The 14800-nt window shown below is 43.6% G+C and overlaps 1 protein-coding gene across 1 annotated transcript; it reads right to left on the reverse strand.

Moving 5' to 3' along the window:
- Positions 1-2532: 2532 nt before the first annotated feature.
- RCN1 (reticulocalbin 1) lies at positions 2533-14227 on the reverse strand. The gene is made up of 6 exons (XM_066551895.1): positions 13988-14227; positions 9605-9798; positions 7882-8060; positions 7307-7367; positions 4579-4778; positions 2533-3723 (listed from the first exon to the last, which is right to left on the reverse strand). Exons 1-6 carry the CDS (start codon positions 14209-14211, stop codon positions 3616-3618), a joined length of 966 nt encoding a protein of 321 aa, XP_066407992.1. The 5' UTR covers positions 14212-14227; the 3' UTR covers positions 2533-3615.
- Between the last annotated feature and the right edge of the window lie 573 nt (positions 14228-14800).

A 14800-nucleotide genomic window follows, 5' to 3' on the forward strand; every position in this document is an offset into this window, starting at 1 on the left:
CCTCCAGTCCCACCACCTCATTGTTCTGCTTGCCTTTGGGTGGCCAAGGCCTTAGAGTAGTTCTTATATTCCTTAAAACTAGGAGTTCATGATAACTTCACAGAAGGGATCAAGATCAGCTTCTGCACAGCAAATAATTAAACATTCTGCAACTATTGTAAGGTACTCTTGTAACAGGAGCAGGATGGGCTGTGATCTTCTCTCTCTAGGGAGTTCTGTACAGTCCCTTTCATTGGAATAGGAGACAGATTCAACCTGACTGAATCATTAAATGGAATTATAAGACAATGAACATTAGCCACTTAGCTCATTTCATAAATTCCAATAATTAAAACTGCATGGGCAATAATAATGGCTATTCCAGATATCTAAGTAAGAAAAATGCACCTTTGATGTATTGTGGCATAGTCATGGTGAAAACACTGAGTTAATGGAGGATCTGTGTAATAAGTTACCATACAGAACCTGCAGCTGCAAATATATAAACATGCTTCCCAACAGAATTTCACTGTGTCACAATTGATTAAGAAAATCGGCAATAACTGACAAGATAGGCACAAAATGGATTTTCATGTTGCTGGGATGAAGTATGGCTCCCAGCAATTAATGGTTTTAGTCATATTAAGAAGATAAATAATGCTGACATTTCAGTATTTCACATTACACTAAAATTTTGTAACGTTTGCTCATAATATGAGTTGAAATATGTTACCTAGGAAAAAAAATGTTATCTCTGGAACAGTCAAACCCCATTAGAAACCTTAGGCTTGAAAAATCACAATGTTAACAGTTATATCCCCTAGCAAAGGTTTGCTTTCCTTAAATAGTGTTAAATTTAAACCCAGAAGCTCTAGTCTCTTTTGGAGTTACTCTTCCATAGTGCATTGAGCTTGAAAGGGAAATTTAGAGCATGGAATGTACTGTGCCATTACTGAATGTTGGTAAGAGAAACACCATGGAGAACTGCAGAAACAGGGGAGCCTTTAAAATGAAATCACATCAGGGATACTTATGTTCTCTAAAACTGCTTCTACATTCTGCTTTATTAAAAAAGCTCCTAATCATACTATGACCCCATAACCCACTATTAATAAATAATTTGATTATTTTAAACCTCATTCTAATTGGCATGTTTGTCTTTTTCCTAGCTGGATATATGCTACCTCAGTACCATTATTTTGGGAAAAAACCCCTTTTTTTGGAGCTGAATTTTCAGTTACTGTTTGTGTGAAAAGCTCCTCTGATTTCAGCATTCTTACTCACGTAAGTACAGTTTTACCCTGGAAAATACCAATGTGTTCCAAGCAGTAACAGGAATCAAGAACAAACGTGAGAACAGGATTTTTCTCTTGTGTGCTGCTAATTCTGTTCCAAATTCATTTAGTAATGTGGAAGAAAATGTGATTGCTTGTCAAAGCACAGATGTGGTTTTTTTGTTGGGACGGTGCACAGAGCATTCAGAAGTGTCATGTTTAGCTGTGGGCAACAATGCTTAGTGTCTCAGCACCCAGCTCCCACTGAATTTCAACAAGAGTGAGCAAACAACCTTCCCCTGGGCTCCAGTGAAAATCCTTGGCTTAGTATCCAGCCTGAGCTGCAGTTTCACTTGCAGGAAACAAGTGGTTTTTTTTGAGGTCTTTTAAGGTATTGTTTCCTGAAACAGCAGAAGATAATCTGAGTACACAGAGAGTACTGAAAATCTGTTAGCAAAATATGTTAGTTTGATAAAGATTGTCAGGATTATTGAGTACAATAAACCTTTCCAAATCCAAGCCATAAAGAAAATATATAATCATTTACACGTGCCAAGATACAATTTTATTGCTTCCCAGATAACACTGCATTTAGGCTTTTATTTAACTTGAGGGTACTGTAAAAGCAAAACCAGTTCACTTTTATGACATTTGCCCTACTGTATGTTAGTGGGAGAGGTAGGGATTTTTCAGAGACATTGCAGGCAATGTCACAAGATGTGCACCCCAAAAGCTTAGTGGTGCTGCCAGCAAGCACATGTAATTTCTGTCAGACTCAACAATCTACATTTAATTACCTTCAACTGCAAGATGTAAAATATTGCACCAGGGTTCTTCCATGACCTTATAAAAATGACACTGTTCACAGAGGTCACAGTTCTGCACTGCCTCCTGATGATTTTTACAAATGTGTTGAACTGCTGAAGTGTCTCAGAGCCTGGGAGTCTCAAAGCTCCCCTCTGGATGGTTCTGGGACCAGGGTGTGATGTTTTACACCAAACCTTCCAGGAACCTCCCAGAGAACGCTGCTGGGGAGTCCTGATCTCCCAGTACTAGTGTCCAGAACAAATTCTAGTTCCAGCTACTATGTATAATGCACTTCTTTTTGGCTTTTCTTTTTATTTAATGAGGTGACAAAGAATAGTTGGGGATGTATGTTCAGATGCTTTTGGAAATGACCATCCCAGTGCTTTGGGAACTACTGGCTTTAGAGGCTTGGTCTGTGTTTTCACATCATCTCTCTGCTAATCTGTGTTAGTGTTATTGCACCTTCACAGTATCAAAAAGAAGTATTGGTTTTATTGTGCTTCTTTTCAAACCAGTACAGTTAAAAACAACCAATCTTAGAGAAGTTGGTTATATAAAAATACACATGTAACAACTCACATTATACAGTAAAAAATAAAGCACCTATGTGGAAAGCTTCCCCCTTTTTTGGAAGGAGAGCTATCTTTAGAGTTACAGGTATATATACACACAAACCCAGAAGTTCAGCCACCAGGATCTGTCCTCTTAGTGGCAGAGGAGACAGAAGGCCCAGAGGGGTGATATGTCTCATTCCTTCTCCATCACAGAGCTGCTGCCATTCACACTGCGTGAACAAGAGTAGGGCTGGGGTGAAGTGTGGAAAGCAGGAGATAAATTATGCTCCATGTGGCACAACTCCTGCCAGGAAGCAACAAGGCCAAGGGCCCACAAACAGTTGTACATTACCCTGTTGTGGAAGGAGCTGCTGCCAGGCTGGACTCTGCACGCCTGCCTGGGAATGCCAGGGTCAGGGACAAGGGACCTGTGCATTTGCACATTGGAGCAGGAGCCAGGGGGCTGCTGGACACTCCTGCAGCAGCACTGACCCAACACAGCAACTGTGTGGAGATAAAGCTGGTATCAAACTCTTCTCTGGGCAGGAGACTCAAAGGGTCACCTCGAAACTGTTACATGCTATTAGAAAAGACAACTAAATAACTTAAGTCTGATTAAACATTAGGGTTCTAATCCTAGGTGCATTTCACTATGGTAAAAGTGGGTATTTGAAGAAAATACTTGGCTATTAAAGATCTTTGCAATGTTTTTAGAAGTGCCTTTTCCATCCCAGGCTCTAACCTATTCAGTAAAGTTACCTTCTTAATTTTTTCAAAAATAAAACTCTAGTAACTAAAGATTGTATTTAACCATGTGAAAGGAGTAGAAAAGCTATTTCTATGTGGTTTCTGAGGTAATAAGCTGGCACGTTAAAAATAATATTAATGCAAGTCATTCAGTTGTGAGTGTCCCTTGCCCATCTTCCCTCCAGGAGGGGATGGTCACGGAGATTTCAGTAAGGTAGAGAAAAGATGTGTGACACACTGGTTGGCACACTGTATCATAGCTCATCATGGTTTCTCGTGAGGTCTTCCCCATAATTAGTAGCTTGACTTCCAACAAACATGTTCCAGTTGTCTAGAACTTCCTCTTTTGTTAGTTTTTGATCCTGGCAGAAGAAAAAAAAAACAAACCTCTGTAAGAATAGTTTCAGAACTAAGTCTAAGACACACCAGCACAGACTTGCAAGAGCCCTGGGAAACAGTCAGATCTTCATAGCAGCAGACTGCAGCTTCCACAATCGTTTGTAGCTGTCACAGTGAGTGAAATTTGGGCCTCAGTGGAAGACAGAAGTCCAACAGGCTTCAGGTAGGTGAAACTGCTAACTGAAAGTTCTTTGTAATGCCAAGCTGGTGCACAGTTTTGTGGTTTGGTTCATCTTCCTGACTGTAAAAACAAAAATCCTCGGGTGCACTTTGTGGAAAGTGGCTGCTTATGTTAGCAGTTTCTGTGTTCAGAGCATTTTGGCTTTCAGGTTCCTCATATACTGTCCCTCATCAGAGCCAGTGTTTAAGTGAAAGGTGCTTGAATATAGAACTGAGAGTGGTTTTGCTACCCCTACATTTGAGTACAAGGGGTATCTAAATGTAACTTTATTTTCCTCTTTTAGTCTATATTAACATAGAAAAGTAGTGACCACTCTTAAAGGAAAAAGAGTATTTTTTGCTGTGTTAAAACAGTGACAGTTTCTCATCTCACCTAATGAAAGCCAGGGGACCTTCTAGAGCTGATAAACTGTATTGTAACACTTTGTAATTCTAACACTACCAACTGAAATTGGCATGGAAACATTAATCCACTAGCAAGTCTAGCCTCCAAAGAAAAGTCTAGCCTCTTTAATCCATTAGCAAGTCTAGCCTCTAAAGAAAAGTTATTAGGAATAAATTCTTGCAAGCTGGTATTTAAAAAAACCCCACAAGACCCTATATAACTTCTTTAAAAACAACACTGGAGCACCACATACCTTGTCTACATCAGATTCATAGACTAAGTGCCTGGCTTCAGCTAGTGCATGGTCATAGTCCTGGGGGAGGATCCAGTGCTGGATCTCATCTTTGTCCATCTTTCCATCCTTGTTGAGATCACGAAAATCTGAAAACTGCTCACGCTCTGTAATCACCCAGTCGGGCTCTGGTCCACCCTCTTCATTTGCAAACATATCAGCTGAAGAGGAAATGAGGGTCTTACTTGAGTCCTATTTACTTTGCAAATTAAGCACAAAATAAAGATATTTGCACAGTGTTCCTCAGAGGGGACTGAACTGTTCATTCTCTGCACAGTGTCTCAGTACAGAAAAGGAAATGTGGGGTGTAGATAGAGTAGCTGTATCTTCTCAGGCCTGTTTCTTCACTGCCCATTCTCACAGCACCCTGTAGCATACCTGTGCACTTCTGGTGGGGCTAACAGGAGAGCTAACATGTTCAAAGGCCATCATCTGAATTTTAGAATGAACAAAATCCTCTAAGGATCTATGGATGAACAGCAGTCTTAAGCTTTAGTGCTAGGCTTGGTCACATGGGGAGAAAGGAACTCAGCTATTTTATCTTGTCCCTGCCAGCAAATGTCTTTGTGGATAAGATCAGACTCCAGCCAGCAGAGTGATTACAGGAAAAAAAGGCACAGGGGGGATTTAGGCAAACAAAAATTGCTAAATGGAACCTGCATGCATTTGTACTGCTTTTAGAGAAGTCTTGTGTGAGAGACATTCAGCTTAGGAGATCAGTTCTCTTTTAACCATGCAGCGCTGCAGCACATTCCAGCAGATGCCACTCTTCCAGGAAAGAGCTGTAGTCAGGAGTCATGGTGCACTGTGTGAGGAGCCACAGGCACAGTGCACTTGTCACAGACTGGGACCTGGGGAGGGAGCAGTGTTTGTGACAGGATGCAGAGGTTACACACCCCAGCTGCTCTGCACATCACTCCTGTGCTGCATTTTGGGACCTTTGGTAGGACCACACCACAGTGGCAGCTGCTTTCTGCATAAACACAGCAGAGCAGCAGTGATTATTATAACCAATGTTCTTTACATCACAGGGCTTTCCAAATCATGAGTGGTGTGTCTACATCATCCTTCTGGTCACTGTGGCCAATCCTTTCTTACTCATCTTACTCCTCAAGCCTTCCACTTCTCTGTTTAGAATTAAAGCCTACTCCTCTCCTCTCCAGTGCCTTTTGGATTTGGTTTTCAAGGACCCCCATGGATGGTGTGAGGGTCAGAGGCTGGCTGGTATCTGTGGGAAACACAAATGCTGAATTCCAAGGCAGGAATAACCCCCCCTGACCCTGCAGTGTGAGTGTGTACACTGGGCTGAGGCTCTCCCTTGTCACTGTCCCCAGTGTCCCTGAAATACTCGGTTACCTGCCCATGCACAGTGAGAATTTAGTTCTCTCTGCTCAACATCTTTATAGGTATTTTGTTCCACTGCTTGTGTAAATCTAAACCAAATTTTGCAAAAGACAAAATGGGAGCAAAGAAGGGAAAGGAGGGTGGGATCATTCTATAAGGTTCAACAAATCTCCCCAACAAATACTCCATCTAGAGACTGAAATTTTTGGACTTCTTTTGTTGCTCCTTATAAACTAGCAAAGAAGAGATTTAGTTTACTGTTCTTAATCCCAACTTCATAAAATTAAAAAAAATTACTTCTGAAAAAGGAAAGTAGGAATATTTTAAGCATAGTTTTCTCAACTCAGGAAGAAAACTTCAGACAACACATTCACTTTCTTTTTTCATTTTTTAAAGTGCAAATTATATTGTTTATTTGAAGCAACTGACATGTCCTGTCAATTTGATTTTTATCATCCTTGCCAATGTGGGGTGATCGTGACTAGAACATTCTATGTTCCTATCTATAGAAGACAAGAAAAACCAGCATTCACATGGTAACAAATGTTGACAATTACCTTATAATTATATGTAGGTAATGTCACTGAATGAACTGAAATTACTGTGGAAATTATGCTGCTCTGTTATTTCAGTCATAGATGAATAGCATTCACTTTCTGGGCTAAATATAATTTACAAGGAACAGAACCCCCTGCCATTAATTAGTGTGTGTATATTGTTCCTGATTCTATGTGAAGTGATCTTTATAGCACCACTAGAAACAGAAAGCTTCATCCAACTTTGCACTAATGCCTTCTTAGTGCTACTTTTTGGATTTAAAACTGATCAAAATAGAATGGTACAGAAGTATGGGCTTTACTTACTAATTAAGCTAGGAAAAAAAAACCTAATAGGAACAAGGTGAACTTTCCCTTTTTGCAATGGTTGATTCCAGGTGTTTTGGACACTTGAGAACCATCCAAAACCATTTATTTGGGAAAAGACTAATTCATTTTCTGATCCTCCTGCATTTTTAAACAATGCCTTCAAATAGCAGTTAACATGGTGCAATATACAAAGATTATCCCTGCCATGAAAAATATTATTCCAGGTTCTCTTCTTTTGTTCTCATATAACTCTTAGCTGAGTTAAATAAGAACAAGAGGAGAATTTTGTGTTGTGAAGCATGAGGAATTCTTCCTGGTCATGTTGCTGTCTACCTAAAATGAAATTAAACTTTCTGTGTTGGATGGTTGGTATAAAATAGTTGAACTGTTTGCTCTGGGTTGCTAGTGCTGCTGCTAATTTGAGAGAAGATGGAAAAAATGGACTGGAGATTATATAAGAAACAAGTAACAACACTTACCAATGTACTCATCTTGATCCACAAAACCATCCTCGTTTTTGTCTATGTCTTCTAAGGTTTCCTGGAAAACAATTTTTGCATGAAAGTCATCAAGAAAAAACTGAGAGCTCTGATTACCTGCCTTTGATAATTTAATGTTCTGAGGCCTTCTGACCTGCCCCTGTACACAAGTGAATGTAGTCTCACTAAATCCAGTGGGACTGTTGTTTTACACAATGAATATAAAAATATCCTTTCACGTTGAAAAAATTCCCTGTATGAATGAACTGCTTATGTTAGGGGCAGATACCAGCTTGCATGAAACACTCAGCTGCTGCATGTCAGCACACCCTCCTTTTATTTTGGTTTAAGTCTGTGCCCCAAGATTGTTTCTTGATTCCATTTAGGAGCTGTCTAAGTGCACTCAGACAGTGCAAACTCCAAACCAAGTGAGTACCATGAAAGGCACCCCTTTCTGCTCCCCACTTAGCTATTATGTGTGTGTCCCTTTCTAAACCCTGCCTGGAAAGGTGAGAGAAGCCTTCAAAGTTCACCCATAAAAGTGGAAACAGTGGCACAGATTTTGCTTTGCTTACTAAGACAACAATGTTTTTCATGTGCTCAAACTCCTCTGGGTGCAGGAAAGCAGTGAACTCCTCACGAGTGGCAGCCAAGTCTCCATCCAGATCTGCACTTTTGAATCGTCTTTCATCTCTGGGCAGCATTTTCTTAAAACTGTGCTGATCACTTGCATCTTGGAATTCTTCTGGATTTTCTGCAGACAAATCAAGATGATCTCAGAGGTCTTTTCATTTAAAACATACTAGCAAAACAAAGCTGTTTGAGTCTAGAAATAAAAAGGTTTATTGCCAGAATAGCTGTTGTTCTAAATGGAAATTGTCTTCCCCATGAGGTTTTAAATTCAGGGGTCAAATACTTGGTTTGATTTTTAAAGGTGACAGTAGTAGGAGGTAGATTTCTGAGCAAGCCTTCTGTTACAATCCAGAATAATGGATTTTGCAGTATTCCCTCACAGATTTTTTATCTGCCTTTACAAGTACGACTGTGGCAATATTTGGGGTAGACTTCATTCACAGTTTTCTTCATCTTTAGGAATCAGTATGATCCACACAACTTTTCAGTTTCAAGAAGAGCAAACCAAGGAAATGTGGTTTCAGAAGGTGACAGACTGACTGAAATTATCTCAGTACTATGCCTCTGCTACAGGGAACCTAACAATTATTTTCAGTTTAAAACAATGGCATTTTCTCAGAGTGTTCACTGGCATAAAAGGAATGGTATTTGATATCATTTTTAAAATAGGATCATTAAACTGACTTTAAAAATGAAAAATACTCATAACAATTTTACAATTCACATGTTGGGAGACAAACACAGGCGAAAAAGACTGGGTCAGGAATTACAGATGGGAATTTTAAGTATTCATTAACACAAGCCCACAATGCTGCTCTCCAAATCTTGGGGCTTAGAGGGAGCAAAGACAAAGAGCTGAGAAGGGTTCCAGGGATAATTCTGCAGGGACTGTGTGTCAAATATTTCCTTTCACAAATTAAACTCCATTTAAATGTAAGGTAGACTTTGGAATTATTACTGCTACAGGAAGCTTGCTCTAGAAACTGCCTCTGTGGTAGGTAAATATTGTTTTCTCATTTCCAGTAAGTATAAATGGTCAATTAATACTGATTTGTTGCTCTGTCAGTATTGCCCTTTAGCTTAAGTGATCTCTTCTCCTCCTCTTCCTTCATTAACTTATAAAAGCAAAGGGAACTTGGAGGGGGGTGGGGGGAATTCAGGTATATTTTTTAATAAATGTTTATTTTGCCTGATTTGTTAAGGATTTTCATTTGCTGTTGATCACAGTCTGAAGCATGTTGTTCTGCAAGAATGATTTTAATCAATAACTTTGCTGTAGCTTAGATACAGGCTACATTTTTAACATCTAGATTTCGGATTTTAGAGACTAAATTCACAAATACAGTTAATTAGACAATATATTATTTTTTAATTAAAATACCTTTTTTAATGCTAAAAAATAATATATTTCTAACTGGAGGAGACTTTAATTCAGCTGTGTCAGTATATTTAATGATACCTCTCCAAAACCTTCTGTGTGCTGGTGACCCATGTGCAAAGGGCTGCAATAAATAACTAAAAAGTGCTTTTGACCTCTGAGCATCCATAAAATTTAATGTGAGCTTCAAGAGTCCTAAATGTGACAACAACCTCCAGTTGTCTGCAAGGCAAGAAATCATATTTTATAATCTCAAAAATCCTTGATCATACAATCTGTTCTCTTACCTAGATAATAACCATATGTGGCTTGTTTGTATTCTTCCCAGGCAATTTTATCATCCTTGTTTAGATCATAGTCTTTCCAAACTTTGGCCACATTTTCATAGATGTAGCGTTTCTGCACTCGTTTGATCCAGGTTTTTAATTCCTCTGTTGTGATATAGCCATCTTTGTCATCATCTATTCTATCCACAATCTTCCTGTAAAAAGAGATCAGCATCTTTAAAACCCAACTGCATGTCAGGCCAATTTTAGTAATCTTTATCTGGCCCTGATTTTCCACAAAAACAGAGTGCCCCAAACTCCTAAAGCTGTCCTACTGGTTAAGGCTTTCCTGCATTTTACACATCACTACTGGTTAAGGCTTTCCTGCATTTTACACATCATCTAAAGGAATGTGTCTCTATTTGTTATTCAGCATTGCTATGAATAACTCAAAGGAAACTTGCACAACCAAAATCAGTGAGCAGAGAATACCTGGCTTTCTTTTTCTTAGGTTGTGCCTCCTGTCTCAGGGGCATCTGTTCTTCAATGCCTACAGGGAGTAGCTGTGCTGGCTCAGAGCAGGAGACACCTGTGGTGGTGTTCACAGAAGTCCCAGGATGAGGGAAGAGATGAGAAACTTGACTCCATGTTTCAGAAGGCTGATTTATTATTTTATGATATATTAAAAAGAAAATTATCTATTTTATGATATATTAAAAGAAAATGATATATTAAAACTATACTAAAAGAATAGAAGAAAGGACTTCATCTGAAGGCTAACAAGGAAAAGAATGGTGGACCTGCAATTGGTCATCAAATAGAAACAACTCACATGGACCAATCAAAGATGAACCTGTTGCATTCCACAGCAGCAGATAATAATTGTTTTTCTTTTCCTCTGAGGCTTCTCAGCAGGAAAAATCCTAGCAAAGGGATTTTTCAGAAAATATGTCCGTGACAGACACCAACTTCACTTCAGGACAAAGCCTGAACTCAAACTTGCTGGAGGCAACCAGGGCAAAAATCCAGGATTTGGTGGACACCTCCAGTTTCTCCTTTGGCTTTCCAGCAGGCTGACATCAGGGTAAAGTGAGTATATGAGTGTGTAATGCTGGGGATGTACACCAGGTACAGTCTCCCCTTGCATGCCTGTCCCTCCACTTGTTTCTTTTCTTTGATTCCCAGTACAAACCAGTACTGCTGGTGTTGCCAGGAATGCCTGTTACTCACTAAAGCAGTATCAGTTCTGCAGCAGGTCTCCATCCATTGCTGGCAGCTGGGCTATAAACCTCTGTCCAGTGTAAAGCTGCCAGCACTGTTGAAATCAGCAGGAGTGAAACATTCTGCACACAGCTGCTGTTCAAAAAAAAAAAAAAAAAAAAAAAAAGGACAATGCTCTCTCTACCATTTATGTTCTCTGCAATTAATCTCTGCAATTGATGAACTCCACCATTTTGGGGCTGAGCTTGTAAAACTGCCTTCTGTGCCTGCTCTTGGAATTGAGCACATGCCCCTTGGCTGTCTGGCACATCCAGGCTGGCTTTGGGCACATCAGCACCATGAGGTGCAGGGGCAGCCTGTCTGCAGTGCCTCATCTGTGCCTCAGCCAGTGACCAGCTCATGCCATGCCTATGGAATACTGTCGTGCCATTGGAATGCAGGGGAAAGAGCAGAAGCTGACTTGTCTAAATCCTGACTTGACACTCAACAGGTGAGCTCCTTAAACCTCAGGGAAAAAGATGTGCACTTCTAAACATTCTTTTCAATTCCACATCTTGGTTCTCCACAAAGAAACCACATTTGGCCAATTGGAACTGCCCAAGTAGTGAAGCAGTGTCTGCCCAAGCCTTTGTTACAAAAGTGGTTGCTGAAATATCAGCAGCAATCTTGTGTGAGTCTGATAGTATCAGACTGATTTTATGAACATGTTGTTTGAGTGATGGGGCAAAAAAGGGGCTGCTGAATTTCCTTTCTGAATTGGTGAAGTGTGGATGAACTGACTAGAAAATCTTTTCTCTTCTGTATTCATCAGTTGCCAGTGGTCCCTTTCCCTGCATGATGGACTCTATTTGTCACCAGATTTTCCCCACAATGGTTTAATTTCATTTGTTTAACTGGTACTTCTTTCTACTGTTAAGGTAGTAACTGATTATGCTGGTAGCTCCTGGCAATGTGTAACATGAAAGAAGTCAGGTACACATTTTCTGTGTACCAGAAAATGTTTCATGTCTTCTCCTTTTCACCTGTTTTTATAGGTCCATTGCATCCATGTGCACTATTCCACCCCACTTCTCAGCTAAAGCTGGGGACAATAAAACAGTCTTGGGGACAATAAAAAAAGTCTATAGGCTCCCAAAGGCACAGGTAAGAAGCTGTTGTGTGGACTTCACTTTTTAATGTTATTATTGGGATGACCAATGTGCTGCCACATTTCCTAAGCAAGGTAAAATGCCTTATAAATACAGCAGCATGCACTCTGGCTAGAGCAGCAGACTGTATGTTTCTGTTTTCTCCCAGAAATCATTTAAAAATAGCTTTTAATTAAATCTGCCTTCTTCCTAAGAGCAGTCACTTGCTGAGAAGTGACTCTGTTTGTAACCTACTACAGAAGTTGCCCATAACAAAAATGGGGAGAAGGGGTTAAGCATGTGACTATTAAACCACAAGATGTTTTTTTAATCCTCTCTTTACCTCCCAGTGTGCTGCTATCCAAAATTCACAAATGATACCAAGGTTGGGGAATGCTGGAAGTTGTGAAACTTTCCCAGAAGTCCCCCAGGAGCCGCATCCCTGATGCTGAGATGCACAGTGCTCACCCTCAATGTGTCCTCAGAGGGCCACTTCAGCCACCTCCATTTAAAAGGTAATTATTGACTGTGGCTGTACTTTACCTTGCCTGTGTCACCCCTCCAAAGGGTAATCAGTGAGATCAGTGGAAGTTAAAACTTCTTCCCTTGCTTTACAATTTGTAAAAATTGTTTAAAAACACCTGTATTGTTAAATCATATCCCTGACTGAATTATCTGTACCAATAAGTGCAGACCAATATTAGGAGGGCACGTCCATTCTGGTGACACAAGTGATGAGAATCTAGGTCATAGCCATGTATGCTGAGAGCATGGTTTCTTTTGCTCCTTCCTGAAACAATGAGGATGGAGTCAATCAGTTCTGGTAATCACTTCATCTGTTTACTCACTGTGAGACATGTAAATAGCAGTGACAGCTTTGGGAAGGATCAAGAGTGAGATTGCAGTGCTACTGCTTATGGTAGGACTAGACAGAAAATTAGCAAGTGCAACTCCCTGTGGAAGAGAAGGCAGGGGGGATCTAAGTGAGAACATGCAGGGTATTTTAAGCAATCTTCTTTGTGGTAACTACATTAAAGGATCTTTCTTTAACTCCTATTAAATTTAGTTCTGCTTAGTGACCTGGCTTCCTGTAGGTGTAAAGGAGGGAGAAGCAGTAAAGTAAAGCATGGTCCCTGCCCTTTGCATGGAAGTAACAGCAGCTGAAACACTGTGAGCAAAGAAGGCACGAGTGGGAAGATGCTTGAAGTGCACTTGCAAGCGTGGCTGTAGAGAAGGAATGGTTTAAACTCGATTAACACCGCTGTGGTGTGGGCAGGTGTCCCAGAGGCAGGGAGCAGCAGCAGCAAAGCCTCCAGCAGCAGGTCCAGCACAGCAGCTCCCTCTGAGAGCCTTATTCCTGTGGGGCTAGAAAAGGCAGCAGGGAGGAACACCAAAGCCATGGACTGCTGGCTGCTCCTTTGCAAACCAGCGGGGTGGGAGAGAAGTCACAACCCAGAGGTTCAACCTGCAGCCACTCTGGAGAACAGGGTCCCACTCTGGGGTTCAGGGCACCACTCTGGGGTACAGAGCATCACTCTGGGGTTCAGGGCACCACTCTGGGGTACAGAGCATCACTCTGGGGTACAGAGCACCACTCTGGGGTTCAGGGCACCACTCTGAGGTACAGAGCATCACTCTGGGGTTCAGGGCACCACTCTGGAGTACAGGGTTCCACTCTGGGGTACAGAGCATCAGACTGGGGCTCAGGGCACTACTCTGGGGTGCAGAGAATCACAGTGGGGTACAGGGTCCCACTCTGGGGTACAGAGAATCACAGTGGGGTACAGGGTCCCACTCTGGGGTGCAGAGAATCACAGTGGGGTTCAGGGCACTACTCTGGAATACAGGGTCCCACTCTGGAGTACAGAGCATCACAACGGGGTTCGGGGCACCACTCTGGGGTATAGGGTCCTCCACTGCGGTTCAGGGCACCGTTCTGGGGTACAGAGCCCCGCCGTCCCCTCGGACACTCAGGCAGCCCCAGGCCGCCTCCTCCGCCCCGGGCCCGGCTCGGGCCCTCCCCCTGCCACGTCTCCCGCCCGGGCCGGGCGCTCACCCCAGGCGCTCCCGGCTCTCCTCCGGGCTGAGCTGGTCGAAGCTCCGCGCCTCCTCCTTGCCCAGGAAGGCCTCGTGGTCGTACTGGAAGCCGGGCCGGTCGTCATGCTGCGCGGCTCCGGCCCGGGCCCGCTCCTGCCGCGCCGTGGGCTTGCCCAGCGCGCCCGCCGCCAGCAGCAGCAGCAGCAGCGCGGGCAGCGCCCTCAGCGCCCCGCCGCCCGCCATGCCCCGCCGGCCCGGCTCGCACCCCGCTCCGTTCTGCCGCCCGCCACCGCCCCGGCCCGGCCCGCTCCGCCCCCAGCCCGGCCTTTGGCAGCGCGCCCTGCCCGGCTGCGCCACGTCCGCACAGGGGCCGGCGGCGGGGCCGGGCAGAGCGGAGGGACCGCGGGCAGAGCCCGGCGGGTGGAGCGGAGGGGCCGCGGGCAGAGCCGGGCGGGCAGAGCGGAGGGGCCGCGGGCAGAGCCGGGCGGGCGGAGCGGAGGGGCCGCGGGCAGAGAGAGCCCCGGCGGGCGGAGCGGAGGGGCCGCGGGCAGAGAGAGCCCCGGCGGGCGGAGCGGAGGGGCCGCGGGCAGAGCCGGGCGGGCGGAGCGGAGGGGCCGCGGGCAGAGCCCCGGCGGGCGGAGCGGAGGGGCCGCGGGCAGAGCCGGGCGGGCGGAGCGGAGGGGCCGCGGGCAGAGAGAGCCCCGGCGGGCGGAGCGGAGGGGCCGCGGGCAGAGCCGGGCGGGCAGAGCGGAGGGGCCGCTCCATCGCCGGAGCGCCCCGAGCCCAGCCTGACAAACACCGCGGCAGCTCCAAACAGCGGCTCTGGGCTGTC

This window comes from Molothrus aeneus, chromosome 6, assembly GCF_037042795.1.
Source record: "Molothrus aeneus isolate 106 chromosome 6, BPBGC_Maene_1.0, whole genome shotgun sequence".
In the NCBI taxonomy this organism is placed as follows: Eukaryota; Metazoa; Chordata; class Aves; order Passeriformes; family Icteridae; genus Molothrus; species Molothrus aeneus.